This window comes from Podarcis vaucheri (assembly GCF_965113315.1).
Source record: "Podarcis vaucheri genome assembly, chromosome: 7".
Taxonomy (NCBI): domain Eukaryota; kingdom Metazoa; phylum Chordata; class Lepidosauria; order Squamata; family Lacertidae; genus Podarcis; species Podarcis vaucheri.
In genome coordinates, this window is record NC_138765.1 from 82,127,371 (window position 1) to 82,143,344 (window position 15,974).

Sequence of the window (15,974 nt, forward strand, 5' to 3'; positions counted from 1 at the left end):
AAATCGTGCTCCAGGGGCGCAGCAGCAGGCCCCATTAGCTAAAGTGGTGCTTCAGGTTAAGAACAGTTTCAGGTTAAGTACGGACCTCCGGAACGAATTAAGTACTTAACCCGAGGTACCACTGTATTTTCTTCCTTCATGGGCTGTGCAAACCGCTTTTCCAAATAATGCTTTTTATGGAGGGTAGTGTAGGGGGAGGGACACGGGTGGTGCTGTGGGTTAAACCACAGAGCCTAGGGCTTGCCGATCAGAAGGTCGGCGGTTCGAATCCCCGCCACAGGGTGAGCTCCTGTTGCTCAGTCCCTGCTCCTGCCAACCTAGCAGTTCGAAAGCACGTCAAAATACAAGTAGATAAATAGGTACCGCTCCGGCGGGAAGGTAAATGGCGTTTCCGTGCGCTGCACTGGTTCACCAGAAGCGGCTTAGTCCTGCTGGCCACATGACCCGGAAGCTGTATGCCAGCTCCCTTGGCCAATAAAGCGAGATGAGAGCCGCAACCCCAGAGTCGTCCACGACTGGACTTAATGGTCAGGGGTCCCTTTACCTCAGTGTAGTGGGAAGTGGGGATCGGTTTGTGAAACCAGGGTTGGCCCCCAAAAGGTTTGGGGAACTACCAGTACAGGTCCTGAGCTAGATGCCCCTAAGGGCTGACTCTGCATAAAGCTGTCATTTTGCATGACTCAGGAGGTGTGAGATCATTGTGTAAATTTTGCCTCTCGGTTTATTACCAGCAGTTTTATCGGACTCATTTCCGGAGCCATCAAGGTGCGGCACACAAGCAAACGAAAACAAGATTAATGATAATTGCAATGTTGTCTTTAATGCACCGGCGCTAAGATAACATGATTTCACACTCACAAACACAAGCACGCACGCAACAGCAGGAGTAGATTCAGACACAGCCTAAGCTAAGCAACAGCGAATCTGGGGGTCACCTGCATGTGAGAAGTGGGCATGCAGGCAGGTACCAGCTCATTTTGTTTACAGTAAATCAAATGCAAGTAAGAGACGATGTGAGAAAAGTTCATTATAAAATCATGCACGGCATGGAGAAAGTAGATTTGGTTGTCCCCCCCCCCGTCCCCCTCTAGCGCAGGGACAAACTATGAAACTCATTCCTGCAGATGGCAGCAGTCGCCACCAACCTGGATGGCTTTAAATGAGGACTGGGCAAATTCATGGACGATTAGTACAGTCATACCTCATGTTACGCCCGCTTCATGTTACGTTCTTCCAGGTTACGTCCCGTGGCGAAAGGGTTACTTCCGGCTTTCACCGCTCGCGCATGCGCAGAAGAGCAAAATGACGTCACACACATGTGCAGAAGCGGCAAATTGCAACCCGCATGTGCGCAGACGCGCCACTGCGGGTTGCGTTCTTTTCATGTTGCGAATGGGCCTCTGGAATGGATCCCGTTCGCACCAGAGGTACCACTGTACAGTCGTACCTTGGTTTTTGAACAGCTTAGTTCTTGAACGTTTTGGCTCCCGAACGCCGCAAACCCGGAAGTGACTGTTCCGGTTTGCGAACTATTTTAGGAAGCTGAACGGACTTCCAGAATGGATTCCATTCGACTTCCAAGGTACGACTGTGTTATGAGTGTCTACTAGTCATGAGGGCTATGCTCCGCCTCTGCAGCTGGAGGCAGCAAATACTTCTGAATGGAAGTTGGTGGAAACCAGGGGAGCAGGAGAGGGTTCCTGTGTTCAGGTCCTGCTTGTGGGCTTTGCATTGGGGCACCTGGTTGGCCACTGTGAGAAGAGGATGCTAGACTAGGCGGGCTTGCTGGCCTGATCCAGTGGGCTCAAGACAACAAAGGGGTTTCAAAAAAGGCTTCTGAACGTCCCTGGAAGACTCTCGCCCAGCTGTTTGGAGCGCCCCCAGAACCACGGGACGGGAAGTTTGCAGGGGGGAGTGGAGGAGAGGGAGGAGAGAGGCACTTGCAGGTCTTTCTCCCTCTGCTTGCAAAACCAGCTCCGGGGGGGGGGGGGGAGAGAGACCAGCGCAAGCCAAGTGTGTCTGCTGGGCCCGACGGGGCGTGTAATTTAGTCAGAGCCTCCGAGGCAAGATGTGACCTGCACGGTGGCAAGGCGCCAGCTCCAATTAGCTGGCCCTAGTTCGTTTTTGACATACAAAAGGGAAATTGGGGAATGGCGGGGGAGAGATTACGGCCTCCGTTTTGTTTTGGATTTTTGCACTGGAAGAGAATGCAGAATCTGCAAGGCGAGGTTGTGGGGCCCTGCTGTGAGCATGGGGAGCGGGGGGAAAGGGAGGGTGCCCACAGTCCCTTGGGAGTTTCCGCTCTCTACATGCAAAAACGCACACACTCACACACAGAACCACTTCCCACACCTGGACACCCTGCTGGCAAGAGCCGCAGGAGCTGGAAATAAATTTTCACGTATGGTGCAGATATTATGGCACTGCTCTGAAGGGCCCCCACTGAAAGGAATCTGCCCCCCGTATTTCCTGAGCAGCCCAGGTGTTCCAAGGGGCCATGTGTATGTACACACAAACACAAGGGTGTGTGCCCCTGCTAGCTCAGCATGCCCACCTCCCTGCCACTCCTTAAACATCAACCCCTTAGAGCTTCCTCTTCCCACCTCAGGCAAAAGCTAAGCTACCTTTTTACCTTTCCAGACCCATTTTTGAAGCCACCTCTCTTCTGTTTGCCAGACCTCCTTTGCACCCCCGTTTCCAACTCAGGGCCTACTCTGAGTAGGACTGGCATTCACTAGGATAGAACCCAAAGCATGGTAACTGGGTGCAAACAGCCACACCCTGAAAATCTCATTTTATGTTGTTGCTGTTGTTGTTTTTTAAAATGGAAGTTACTAATCGTCAAGGATCATAAAGGTCCCTTAATTTCAACAGTCTATGCTGAGCAGGACTTAACTGGAGACAACTCATAACCATCCAGTTTGTGTTTATATTTTGTATTTATTTTTTAAAGTATATAACTAGCAAAAACCTGAGGGGGCAAAAGGAACAAGATTTCTCCCTCCCTCTTTCCCTCCCACAGCATGCCATGAACTTCCTCTTCCACTATCTCACAACTGGGTTGTTCCAGCTGCCTCTCTCGCCCTCAGAAAGGGGAGGGAGTGACTCACCCACCTTGTGACTGGGCTAGAGACCTGCCCCCTCTCAGCTCCTGCTGTGCCCCCTCCCCAATTCTCCCCTACCACCCATTGTCTTATTATCCAGTCACCAGAGGAACGGAAAGGCCAGAATTTTCACATGGAGAAACAGGAGGAATTCCCTGGCTGGGGCAGCGGATCTCAACTTTACTTTAGCAATTCCTCTCTTGCTCGGCAAACAGGGGGAGAGTTTCTCCCCCTCCCACCCACCGGCACCAGGAAACTGGGGCACAGAGAGCCTGAGCACAGAGTGTGTGACGCGCTGCAACTTCAGATCCCTCTGGCGGAAGGCGCAAAGCCCCTTTTCCACCTGCCACGACCCCACCTCACAAAGTCCACCATTGGTCTTCCACTTCACCCGAGGACGACACCTGGAGCTCTGCGGGGTGGGCCTCAATTTGAAAGTGAAACCCTGGTGAAAATCTACAACAGCAGAGTGTAGGCAGAGCAGCGCTCTCCCCGTTAGGGTGAGGCCCAGAGTGATTTATGGCCTGGCCTTCCGTTGTGGAAGGAAGGATGCTCTCTCTGTGTGTCTGAGTGTGTAAATAAAGGCAGAGCCCACACCCTGACATAAAATTCACCTCTGCTACCTAAGACTTCCATACAAAAGAAGCGTGGCTGCCATGATGTTGTTCTAACCCCTGTCGGCGCAGGAAGGCGGCTGAATTTAATTAATTTCATAAAATTTATATGGAAAAGTTAGTGGGAAGTGGCTTTCCAGCGGGCACTCAGGAATGGGCAACAGGAGGCTCAACCAGATAGACCCCTCTGGACTTTCCTTGTATACCTACGAGTAACAGCAAGGGAGGGAAAGTTATACCAAGTTAATCCATCTAGCTCTGTACAGTCTGCACTGGCTGGCAGTGGCTCTCCAGGGTTTCAAGGCAGGAGATATTCTCAGCCACACCTGGAGATGCCAGCGCAGATTGTACCGGGGACCTTCTGCATGCAAGCAGGTGCTCCACTGCTGAGCTACGCCTGTTCCTTCAAGACATAGGAAGCTGCCTTATACTGAGCCAGACCCTTGGAGGTGAGGCCAGGGATTGAACTTTGGGACCTTCTGCATGCCAGGCAAATGCTCTGCCACTGAGCTACAGCCCTGTACTTAAGACACAGTAGCACTGGAAGCTGCCTTATGCAGAGTGGGGCCCGTCAGTCACGATTCTCCAGGGTTTCAGACAAGGAGCCTCTCCTAGCCACACCTGTAGATACTAGGGACTGAACCTGGGACCCTCGGGCGACAAAGCATGCACTTCATGACTCCTTGCAAGTTTCATAGTTAAGATCACTTCTCCCCCCAAAAAAATAGGAAGGAAGGAAGGAAGGAAGGAAGGAAGGAAGGAAGGAAGGAAGGAAGGAAGGAAGGAATGCTCTTGTACCTGTCTGGTGAGGCTGCCCCCAAGGTTCATAGTGCCAGAGCCGGTTTTGTTCGTCTGCAGCCAGAGCATCACTGTGGAGGTCAGCTTGTAATGGGCAGTGCGGCCACTGGATTTCTCCTGGAGGGAAGGGGGGAAAAGAGTTACCTCTCTTGAAAATGGATAGCTATTGAATAAAAGCCAGCCGCCTGTCTCTTCCCCCTCCCCGTATCAGGGTTGCGCTGGTGCTGGTGCACCATCTATTTTCTTCCCTGCAGGCTGCAAGGGGTCAACAACCTCCCCCACCCCCAATGGGCTAGAGCATCTCTACCCTGCCCATCTCCTGAAAGCCCCCAGAATGCCTTTGGTTTTCAATTGGCTCTATTGAACCAAGAAAAGATGTGTTTTTCTTTTGCGCTCGGGAGTCATCAATCTGCTGACCCAGAAGGATGTTGCCTGTCACGGGGACAAGTACCTGTGGCTTTTAATAAGCACCTGCTTTTAAAAGGTACATTTTTATACTTTTGTTGTTGTTTTTAAAATCTGGGAGCATCTTTTTCAGTTGTAGCCAGTCAAATTCTGCTTGTCTCCCCAGAATACCCAGGGCCTGTTTTAAACAATCCAACTGGGAAAATAGACCTGGAGGCTGAAATTATAGAAAGACAGCTGCGGGGAGAAACAGCAGCAATTCACGGGCTTTTAAGAGAGTTTTTGGGTTTGCTGATCTGACTTTACCTTTTCCCCCAAACGGCTTTGGAGCATTTTCCAAAATTAATAGGAGGGTGTGTGGGGTTTTTTGTTTGCAGAGGGGAGGCAGTGAGGGGGAGATCAAGAGCAGCGGTGGCAAGGGGAGTTTATGAGCCTGAAACAATATTGCATTGTTTGGCTGAGCACCTGCACTCATTAGCCGCCTGGAATTTAACAAGGACTTCTCTTCCCTCCTCAGGAACTGCAAGTTGCCTGAGAGAGAGAGACCGAGACTGTACCTGAACTTCCACCACATGGATGGAATCCCAGCACCCCTTGATCTTCTTTGATCCATCGCCAGCTTTCTTAATTAGAATCACGCCAGCAAATCCGTGATCCAGATCCCAGAGGTAGACGGAGGAAACGCCCCCTTCGAAATACCTGCAAGGAAAACAGAGAGAGAGACCAGCTGATCAGCTTTGTTAGGAGCAGAACAGGGCAGAACAAAGCATCATCACGCCATCACCATTTATTATAAATATCTATGTATGTATATATTTGTATATGCACTCTGCATGCATATGCATGTATGTATATAAAGATCAGCTCCAAAGACGCACAGCTAAGTGTCTGGTGTAAATTGATAGTAAATTGACAGACCAGGTGAAGCAGTTTCCTGAAAAATCTCTTTTTTATTTTTTTTTATTTTAAAAGTTTCTAGCCCTCATGCAGCTGTGCCTCCTGAAATCTCCATAATTCTTTTTTTTGGGGGGTGTTAGCAAGGAAGGATTCCAGTGGGCAGGGGCTTCAGTGCTCAGCAAACCTCCCACCACCATAGTTTGACTCCGTAGGACGGCTTGGAGAACCTTTTTCAGCAAAGAGTTGTGCAGTGGAAGGCAACTCCCTCCATTCTGTCATTGTCAGGATCCCACTCAAACCTGCACAATGCCATCGACTCCAATTAATGGCAACAAGCTGTTAAAGAGCACAGCTGAAACTTAAAACCAGCATTTTTACAGCTCAGTTCTTCCCAAGCTCTCTTTTCTCTCGTCGCTGCTAAACAGTGTGGGCTGGGAGACTCTCTTCCTCCCCTCCGCCCACCTTTTTACAGTGAGGTTGCCTAATTAAGACTAAAGGGAACAAGAGGTACGTGGCAGCCTGGCTCTGCAGGCCCTCCGTTGTGTGTGTGTGGGGGGGAGAGAGAGGCGATATTTTGATTTATTGCAGATTTGCAACCAAGTCGAAAGCCTCTGCAGAACAGAGGTCCCATGACTGGGTTTAAATGTTCCTCCACCTGGCGTCCAGTGTGGAATGCAGAGAGCTGGTTCAAACTGTGAATGCCATTTCTCTTGTGCCTGCAAAAAGTTTGGGAGGTTTTTCTGTTTTTGTTTTCTGCAAAAGCTGCTACACTTGAGCTGCTTTGTACGTGAGCCTCTCACACCTGCTCTTCTGCTGACCTAGTTGACACCTTTGCTGGTATCTCTTGCACACTGCCCTAAACACTGCAGGCCAAGTCTGGCCAACAGAATTCCTGGGTGCTCTGTCTGGCGCATGCTGAAGCCTTCACGGAAACACCCACACGCACCCACACCTCCATTCAAGGCAACCTGAGTGCAAACAACGGAGGGCGTCAGGACTGAAGGGTTGTCTGAATCTGACCCTGCAGAACCGAGGCAGCACGGAATCCACCCACAAACGGGTGCTTGTTGAGTTGCTCCTGAGGACAGTAACAAATTGGGGTAGGGGAATGGAAAGATAAGGGTATACTAATTCATGCACATTGTGGAAAAGTAACTTTTCCTTCTCACATATAAAACCCTGGAACTGGGGAGTTTGTCTGGGGGTGGGTTGAGGTAAAACAAAACAAAGACTCCTTCCCCCCCCTTTACACAACGCAGTTTGTCGGATTTGCCGCAATGACTGTTAGATGGCTTTAAGAAGAGGGATTTTAAAAGCCGTGGAAGCAGAGGGCAGATCTAGCAATGGCTATTAGGCCATGATAGAGAAATTGAACTTCTATGTTCACAGGCAGCGTCCCTTGGGATGCCAGATGCTGGTGCAAAGCCTGGTCAAGTCTGAAGTGTCTGTGGAAGGTAGGAAGAGAGGGCTATGACACTCAAGTTCCGCCTATGGGCTTCCTAGAATCATCTGGTTAGGGTCAGTGTGGGATGCAGGGTACTGGATCCCAACTGGGTCCAAATCCAGCAGGGCTCTTTGAATGTTCTCAAGCATGAAACCTAAAGGGACACTCTGCATAAAAATTTTATGATGTGGGGGGGGGGGGCGTTGCCTTCATATTCCTGCTTCTGGCCTTCCCAGAAGCAACTGGAGGGCCACTGCAGGGAGCTAGACAGGATGAAACCATCTTGGTCTAATCCGGCAAAACTTTTAGGTGTGGCTTGCAATGGTCAAAATAGATCCTGCAAGCCTGCCCACCACCACTGCAGATCAGTTAGCAAAAGGCTCCTTGTCAGCACAAAGAATATCTGCACTGAGTCAGGCAGAGGCCATTCACAACATCCGTCAACCTGGGACCACCTGCATGCAGGGCAGATGTTCTACCACTTCCCCCTAAAAATAAAGCAGGATTCTAGCCCTCATGGTTCAGAATAAAGGGGCAATTTAAATAGAAACATAGGGATTTGCCTTCTGGGGTGTCAGACGGCAAGTCTGTTGAGTCCAATACTGTCTATACTGACTGGTAGCGGCTCTCCGGAGTTTCAGGTGAGGTCGTCCCCAGCCATACCTGGAGACTTCAGGTATTGAAATCAGGACCTTCTGCACACAAAGGATGGGCTCTATCGCTGAACTACAGCCCGACAGAGAGCAGGCTTTCTTCCCCACCCCGCAAATAAGCCACGTTGAACGCAAGAGAGAAGCCTGTCTCCCACTTCAAACCGAAAACAACGCATACAATCAAAATCTATTCAGAAATTTAGGAAAACCTGGTGTACGGCCTCCCTCCCAAACCAGCCTTCTCCATTTGTTGCAATTACACATTTTACCAGGTTGTTCGGAGCACGAGACATTAATTAGGAGGCGAAGGGGTCCACTACAAGGAATACCCCATACCTTACAAATCTGTACTTTGATCCTAATGACATGAAATGGGGGGGGGGGGGAGAGAAAGGCGCTCTAATTTTTACACGCTTCACATTTATGAGATTCTGCATAAAGGCTTTTGCGGGCATATTTTAAGAACGTGCTAAAACGTTGTCCGAGACCACATAAAGCCGTCGGAGGGAATGCTTCCAGCCAGAACTAACAAGCGCACACATGGAAACACTCAGGACGGCCTTTGTACCTTTAATGAATCAAATCTAGCATTAATATTGTTTTAAATACTAACATGCTATTTCAAGTTGGTTTGGAGCTGACTGGAGCTAGTGCCTCAGGTCCATCCTGCTGGGCAGGGGGGATGTGGCCGGCAAGGCAAAAAAACTCAAAAAAACCCCCAGCCAAGTTGCTGTTCTGTGGCTTGGAACCACGCTGATCTCTGAGTGCCGGCACTGGCTCAGTGTGGTGGGTTTTTTTCCTGCCGTTGCAAATGTTGGAAGGCTCCGGTTTTCTTTCCCAGTGCAGAATTCATGGAGGAGAGGGGCTACCTACTAGCCACAATTGCCATCTTCTGCTGCCACAGTTGGGAGACAGCAATGCTTCTGAATAGGGACGCAGGTGGCGCTGTGGGTTAAACCACAGAGCCTAAGACTTGCCGATCAGAAGGTCGGCGGTTCGAATCCCCGCGATGGGGTGAGCTCTTGTTCAGTCCCTGCTCCTGCCAACCTAGCAGTTCGGAAGCACGTCAAAGTGCAAGTAGATAAATAGGTACCGCTCTGGCGGGAAGGTAAACGGCGTTTCTGTGCGCTGCTCTGGTTCGCCAGAAGCGGCTTAGTCATGCTGGCCACATGACCCAGAAGCTGTACGCCGGCTCCCTCGGCCAGTAAAGCAAGATGAGTGCCACAACCTCAGAGTCGGCCGCGACTGCACCTAATGGTCAGGGGTCCCTTTACCTTTATAATGCTTCTGAATAGCAGTTGCTGGAAACCACAAGAAAGCGAGGGGGTCTTGTGCTTGAATTCTGCTTGGTTTCTCACAGCCATCTGGTTGGCCACTGTGAGAAGAGGATGCTGGGTCAGGTGGGCCACTGGCCTGATCCAGCAGGGGAACTCCTCATTTACGTGGGGGTTGCATTCTGAGGCACCATGTGAGTCAGTGGGAGGTGTGCAAGCCCGCCCTGTCCCCTTCCAGTGCCGAAAATAGCACGTGTGTGCTGAACGTGTGCAAATGGGGAGTTGTCAGTAGGCCAAGAGAGGGAGAAAAGTGCTCTCCACCCCCTTTCTCACACAGTGCTTACTTTTGTAAGTCTTGTTTTATCTCCTTCCCTAATTGCCTTTGTCATCTTCCAAGGCCAGGAGATCTACACAACCGGTGTTGTGGAATTAGCATGTCAGACCAGGACCTGGGAAACCAGGTCTGTACTTAACCTGAAACTGTTCTTAACCTGAAGCACCACTTTAGCTACTGGGGCTGCCTGCTGCTGCCGCGCCACCGGAGCACAATTTCTGTTCCCATCCTGAAGCAAAGTCCTTAACCTGAAGCACTATTTCTGGGTTAGCGGAGTCTGTAACCTGAAGCGTATGTAACCCAATGTACCACTGTATGCCACCTTGTGCTCCCTGAAGAAAAAGGCGGGATATAAATGCTATACATAAGTAAAATCAATAAATGCTGTTACTGTAAGCTGCTTTGATCCCATTTACTTCATTTCATGATAGCATGAGACTTTTTATCTCAGGATCTTGAGATCAAGCCCCACATTGGGCAAAAGATTCCTCCACTGCAGGGGTTTGGACCAGATGATCCTCATGGTCCCTTCTATGATTACAGAAAACCAGGATGCAAATATTAAAGCCATGTACCACTGTCCTGATCTGAAGGTAAATGGCACAGCCACTTTGCCAAGCAAAAGCTGGGTCTGGGCAGAGCCTAGATAGGAGTCCCCAAAACACCACCATATATTCTGTAACATTCAGCGCGCGCGCGCGCGCACACACACACACACACACCATGAGCTTTCCACAGATGGTAAAAGCAGGACGGGGAGAGAAAAATAAGCCTCTTCGGTCCAGTTGTTCCTTCACCTCCCCCGCAACTTAAGCAAATCCGTCCCAAAACAGTGCCTGTGGGTCCCTGCGCAGGTATTCAGCAAATTCTTTCCAGCAGGCACACAGGTGCAAAAGCAGCCCTCGAGCAAACATACCGATCCGGTTAGGTATGTACATCCTCCATGCCAGGTACGCTTAAAAGAGTGCACATCTGGCCGGCAGCTGGGCAGCTCTGACTGCACAGGGAGGCAGTCGGCCCTGGAAGAACAAAGGGCGGATTCAGACGCAACAGAGGGGCGCTTAGCATTGCGTCCAAAGTCGGCCAGTGCTTACAAGGCGGGAAGCCACAAGGCGGGCATCTGACACTCACCTATTTTGGCAATGGAGCCTCTCCTACCACGAGCGGGGCATTTTGTGGTTTTTAATTGGCTAGCTAAGTCTCTTCCCATTTCCTTCCACGTAATATCTATTTTTTAATTTTCATGCTCAGCCCCAATTCAGTTGAAGCAACAGCATATTACTTGTCAGATTACTGTTGCCTGGACTTCCCTGACCTACCCCTGCAATGAATCTTAGATTCTAAGCTCCTCAGAACTTGGTCTAAGGCGGATTTTTACGTGGATTGCAACAGCAGAACTTCCACAGTATAAATGTACAGCGAAGAATAATTTAAAAACAGTTCCCCAAATGCATGTTTGAGTTAGAAGCAGGGTCCCAGCTCGGGGAATGGGGAATGAAGACTACTGCTCTTAACAGAGGGTGCACACCAATACCAGTAAATAACACATGTGTGTGTGTGTGTGTGTGTGTGTGTGTGTGGTTTGTGTAAAATGATGCAGCACAAGTGCTAAGTGCAGTTACTGTTGGCTGTGGGGAGTTTCTTTCATTGTATATGTGTTGCTGCTTAACTTTAAAAAGTCAGTCAAAGCTGAAGAGGAAGAATCTTGCAGGCAACACAAACCCAGCTCTGGACTCCCTTGTGCAAAGACCTGGCTAGAAAATATTGGGGGGGGGGGGAGAGGGAAAGGAGCCCAACTTTCTCCGGGGCTGTGGCATCTGGATTCAATCCGTTGGGGCCCCAGCTGCCAAAGCTGTGGCAAATTATTGTGCCCGAGCAGAGACAGGGGAGGTAGATCATCACAAGGGGTTTAGGAGCCATGAGCCAAGGGCAATAAACCCACTTCAAAAGGCTTTGCTGGTTGAGTCTCTCAGGTTTGGCCATGCTTGATTCACATCCAGAGACAGATGGCGGAGAGGTGGTGGGGAAAGCGCTCGCGGCAGGCGGAAAGGGAAGGGGGGGGAGTGTTCAGCGTTACACTGCAAGGAAGCAGAGACCGACTGCCCGCCCCAGACTACAGCTACAGTTTCACAGAATTGTTGAGTTGGAAGGGATCCCCAAGGATCATCCAGTCCACTCCCTACAAAGCAGGAATCGCAGCTAAAGAATCCCTGGCAGATGGCCATTCAACCTCTTGATTTAAAATCTTCCAAGGAAGCTGAGCCCACAACCTTCCCAGGCAGTCAAACAGCTCTTACCATCAGAAAGCTCTTCCTAATGTTTAGTTGGAATCTCCTTTCTTGTAATTTGAATTCAGTGGCTTGGGTCGTATAGTGAGCAGCAGGTCCGAGCAGCAGAAAACTAGCTTGCTCCACCTTCCATGGGGAGGCACTATGGCACTCTGTATTCCGGTATTCCCCTTTTTCCTGCAGGGATCGGCAGCCTGTGGCCTTCCATATGTTGATGCACTCTGCCTTCCATCATCCCCCTGACCATCACCCAGGCTGGCTGAGTTTGGGAAGGGGGTTGGGACCTGCCAATATCTAGAGGGCCACCTAGGACCTCCACCTTAGTGGTAGCATGTTGAAGCATGAAGAAAGCTCCTCTGTATGAACAAAAGATTATGAACCACTAGGACAACGAGAACATATGGCGCTGTCTCATGTGAGCTTTTTTTTTAAACGAAAAACCTAGGCACTGAAACAAAATAGGAGGCGACAAATGCTGTCTGTTGATGATGGAAACCAGTTTCTGCCATATTGCTCATCTGGCCAATAGCCGTCACGCCCCGTCAACAGGCATTTGTTTTGGGACCGGCCAAGAGATCAATAGCTTTCCTGCCAGGGAGACGATCTCAGCTCACTTCTAAGGCCCCTGCTTTCAAAACAATCAGGGATGATTGCATTCCACAATTGGATCCATCCTCCCGCTCAATCCCCTTTCCCCGCCGCCCCACAGGAAGACGACGGCATGGAAAGTAAAGCGGATAAATGCATCCAGAGCCACAGCTGCTCCACACACTTTGTGTTCCTGTGGCAGAAGACAGGCTCATTAACTTAAAAGGGAAGAGAACTGCAAGCATTACTAAGCGGAAAGAGCTGTAGCTCAGTGGTAGCGCATCTGCTCCGCATGCCGAAGGACCCGGGTTCAGTCCCCAGGTAGGCTGGGAGAGACCCTGCCGGAAACCCTGGAGAACAGCTGCCAGTCAGTGTTGTGGCAGTACTGAGCAGTACAACTCGGTAGAAGGCAATTTCCTGTGTTTCTATTTAAAACTAGGCCTTTATTCACAGTGGCTGACTTGGTGCTCGTGGGAAAGCTGCAAGGAGGACCCAAGTACAGTGGTACCTCGGTTACAGACGCTTCAGGTTACAGACGCCGCTAACCCAGAAATAGTACCTCGGGTTAAGAACTTTGCTTCAGGAGGAGAACAGAAATTGTGTGGTGATGGCGCGGCGACAGCGGGAGGCCCCATTAGCTAAAGTGTTGCTTCAGGTTAAGAACAGATTCAGGTTAAGAACGGAGCTCCGGAACGAATTAAGTTCTTAACCCGAGGTACCACTGTACAAGAGCTCTTTCATCTCATGAAGTTTCCAGAAACTGGTATTCAAAAACATTATGGAGGCAGAGCACAGCCATCGAGGTTGTAGCCACCAATAGCCCTTTCCTCCATGAATTTGTCCAATCCTCTTTTAGCAGCATCTAGGTTGGAGACCATCCCTGCCTCCTGCATGAATGAGTTCCACAGTTTAACAAACCCTGAATGACAACAAAGAAGCATCTTCCGCAGAAGGCCTCAGCCGGTCAAATATTACAGCACTGCTGCCAACAAGTACCTCATTTGTTGCAAACAATACCCAGGACACTGGCCTCGCCATGGAACCTACAAGATTATCAAATTGATGGGGGAAGGCAGGAACCTGGCCATCTGGAATTTCTGTTTGAATCCTGCTCCCACTTCTGACCTCGAAATCACACGTCTCGCTCTCACAATCCAAATTCTCCCATAAGCCTGTTACTCCCTCCAGCTTAAACAGAGCGGCAGACAAAAACTCTCTCTCTCTGAGCTCTTTCCCATACTGCTTACAAACATGTTTTGGGTATTGCAGGTTGTCGGCGTGTGGCTATGAAAAAGGCAAGGCGTGAACACTTGCCCATGAGGAGGAGAACAGTCCCGAGTAGCCATCCTGGTTAGCAGCTGCTGATAGCTTCCTCCTCCTCTATGAATTTGTCCAATCTCTTTTAAAACAACCCAAACTATGTGCTGAATTCATTGTCAGTTGCCCCGAGTGGCCCACATGGACACCAGAAAGCCACTCGTGTGTGTGTGTGTGTGTGTGTGTGTGTGTGTGTGAGATTTGTATATGAATACAAATAAAGAATAAATTGTAGTTACACCCCCACCAGTCTTTGCCAGCCTATCATCTCGAAAATCAAAGCCGGATGCCCTTTTGTCAGAGGATGAGAAAAGAGGTTGCCTTCGTGTTGAGAATGGGGTTTTGCATCTAACATGCCCCCATTTCTAAGCAAGCAGCCTTTTCAAATCTAAGCTGCCACCTGGAAGATCAAATCTGATGGTGGGGGGAAGAAATCTCTTTCCACCCTGGCTGCTGAAGACTACATGCTTGTTATTCCAACGCTTCCCAAACCTGTGGCAGCAGGTTGCTTCCTGTTAAACTCAGGGGCTGGTTTAGATTTTCATCTAAGCCCGTCTGCAACGTCACAAAGTGGAGAGAGAGAGCCAACAACAGTGCCTTAGGAGAGACTGAAGACAAACTCCCTCCGATGGAAAAATCCACATCCTTCTATCAAAGCAAGCTGCAAAAATAAAGGGGATAACAAGCAGGGAGGCAGGGAGGATGTACGACTTGCTCCTAAAAATCTTATGCTCTAAACCAACATGGTGGCCTCCCAATATCACTATAGACTATGACTCCCATCAGTCCTGATCACTGGCAATGGTGGCTGGGCAGAAAGGAGTTGAACAATATCTCCGGGGCTGCAGGTTCCCCCATCCCTGAACAAAGACCGTCACTTGTCTTTACTGCCCATAGCTACAGGCATCATTATTCTGCATCACTACAAATATGGGGAGTCTGGTGTCACCTTGATACTGCTGGACTCCAACTACCACCATCCCTGATCACTGGGCCATGGTAACTAGGGCTGATGGGAGTTCAACAACATCTGGAAAAGCCATGTTGGCTACCACAACTGCAGTAAGTCACCACCTTCTTTTCCTTTTTTTTTAAGTTGAAAGGGACCACGAGGGTAATCTAGTCCAACCGTTTGCAATGCAGGAATCTTTTTGCGCAATGTGGGGACTCGAACCCACAACCCTGAGATTAGGAATCCTGTGCAACACTGACTGAGCTGTCCTCAGAGTCACCATCTTAAAGAAATTAAAAGGATTCATTCTTGCCCTGAGGATAATGGACACAAACACCCAGAGAGATGATTTCACAAGCCAACATACAAGTCTCTGTACTGGTCAAAGGCGTTGTTTGCTTCCACCTCCAGTTTGCGCAGGCGGGCGGATGGCATGGCACCGTCTTCCAGAGGAGGGTCATATTTGTTGCTCCACGGCGATCTGCAGCAGGAAAAAGATAGAGAGTAAACAAACTTGTTCAGCACACAAAGCATCAATAGAATCCCCCACCCCCCCCAGACAATCAAGCACGGGTGTTGCTGTTAATTACTCATCTTGCAACAGAGCCCCTGTCCCAAGAAGCTTAGGGGTGTATCTCACAGCGCTCCTACTCAAAGTAGACCCATTACCATTAATAGGCATGACAAACTTAGCTCTAGTGATTTCAATGGGTCTGCTTTGAATAGATAACTGGATACCACCCAGACAATGTCAGGGATAGTCTATACACGCGAGGAGAATGGCAGAATGAACTGCACTATTTCAGACTGCAGGGTAATGTCTGTGTTGCTTTGTTGAAAGTTCCTCTACATTAAGAACTTGGGACCAGACTACCTGAAAGATCGTATCTCTCCCTATAAACCTTGGGTGAACACCTTTCTCTTGGTCCCATCAACATCAGAGGCACGGCTGGTGGTGACAAGAGATGGCCTTTCCTGGGGTTGCACCCATATTGTGGAAAATCCTCCCAAGAGAGGTCAGACTGGCTCCTTCTTTGTTATCCTTTCTCCAGCAGGCTAAGACCTTCCTGTTTAGACAGGCCTTTTGGAAACTGAGGTGTAGATGATGTTGTCCACTGGGCTGCCGTCAAGGCACACTGGATTTTAACTGCTGGCTCTAAGAGTGTTTTGAGGTATTGCAACTATTGTTAACTAGTTTAGCTTTTATAATGAAGCTTTACCATGTTGGAAGCTGTCCTGAATCCCAATTAGGGAGAAAGGCAGAACATCAAAAGATTACATAAAGGAACAAATTCTTCCTAGCAAT

General features: G+C 49.5%; 1 protein-coding gene across 2 annotated transcripts in view; it reads right to left on the reverse strand.

Annotated features, from left to right (window-relative positions):
- CAPZB (capping actin protein of muscle Z-line subunit beta) overlaps nucleotides 1-15,974 on the reverse strand; it is a 67,996-nt gene that overhangs the window by 8,242 nt on the left and 43,780 nt on the right. For both annotated transcript variants that reach the window (XM_082230530.1, XM_082230531.1), the window contains exons 4-6: nucleotides 15,036-15,149; nucleotides 5,479-5,620; nucleotides 4,517-4,633 (exon numbers count right to left, since the gene is read on the reverse strand). In XM_082230530.1, coding sequence (XP_082086656.1) covers nucleotides 4,517-4,633; nucleotides 5,479-5,620; nucleotides 15,036-15,149 — 373 coding nt within the window. The remainder of the gene's footprint in view (nucleotides 1-4,516; nucleotides 4,634-5,478; nucleotides 5,621-15,035; nucleotides 15,150-15,974) is intronic.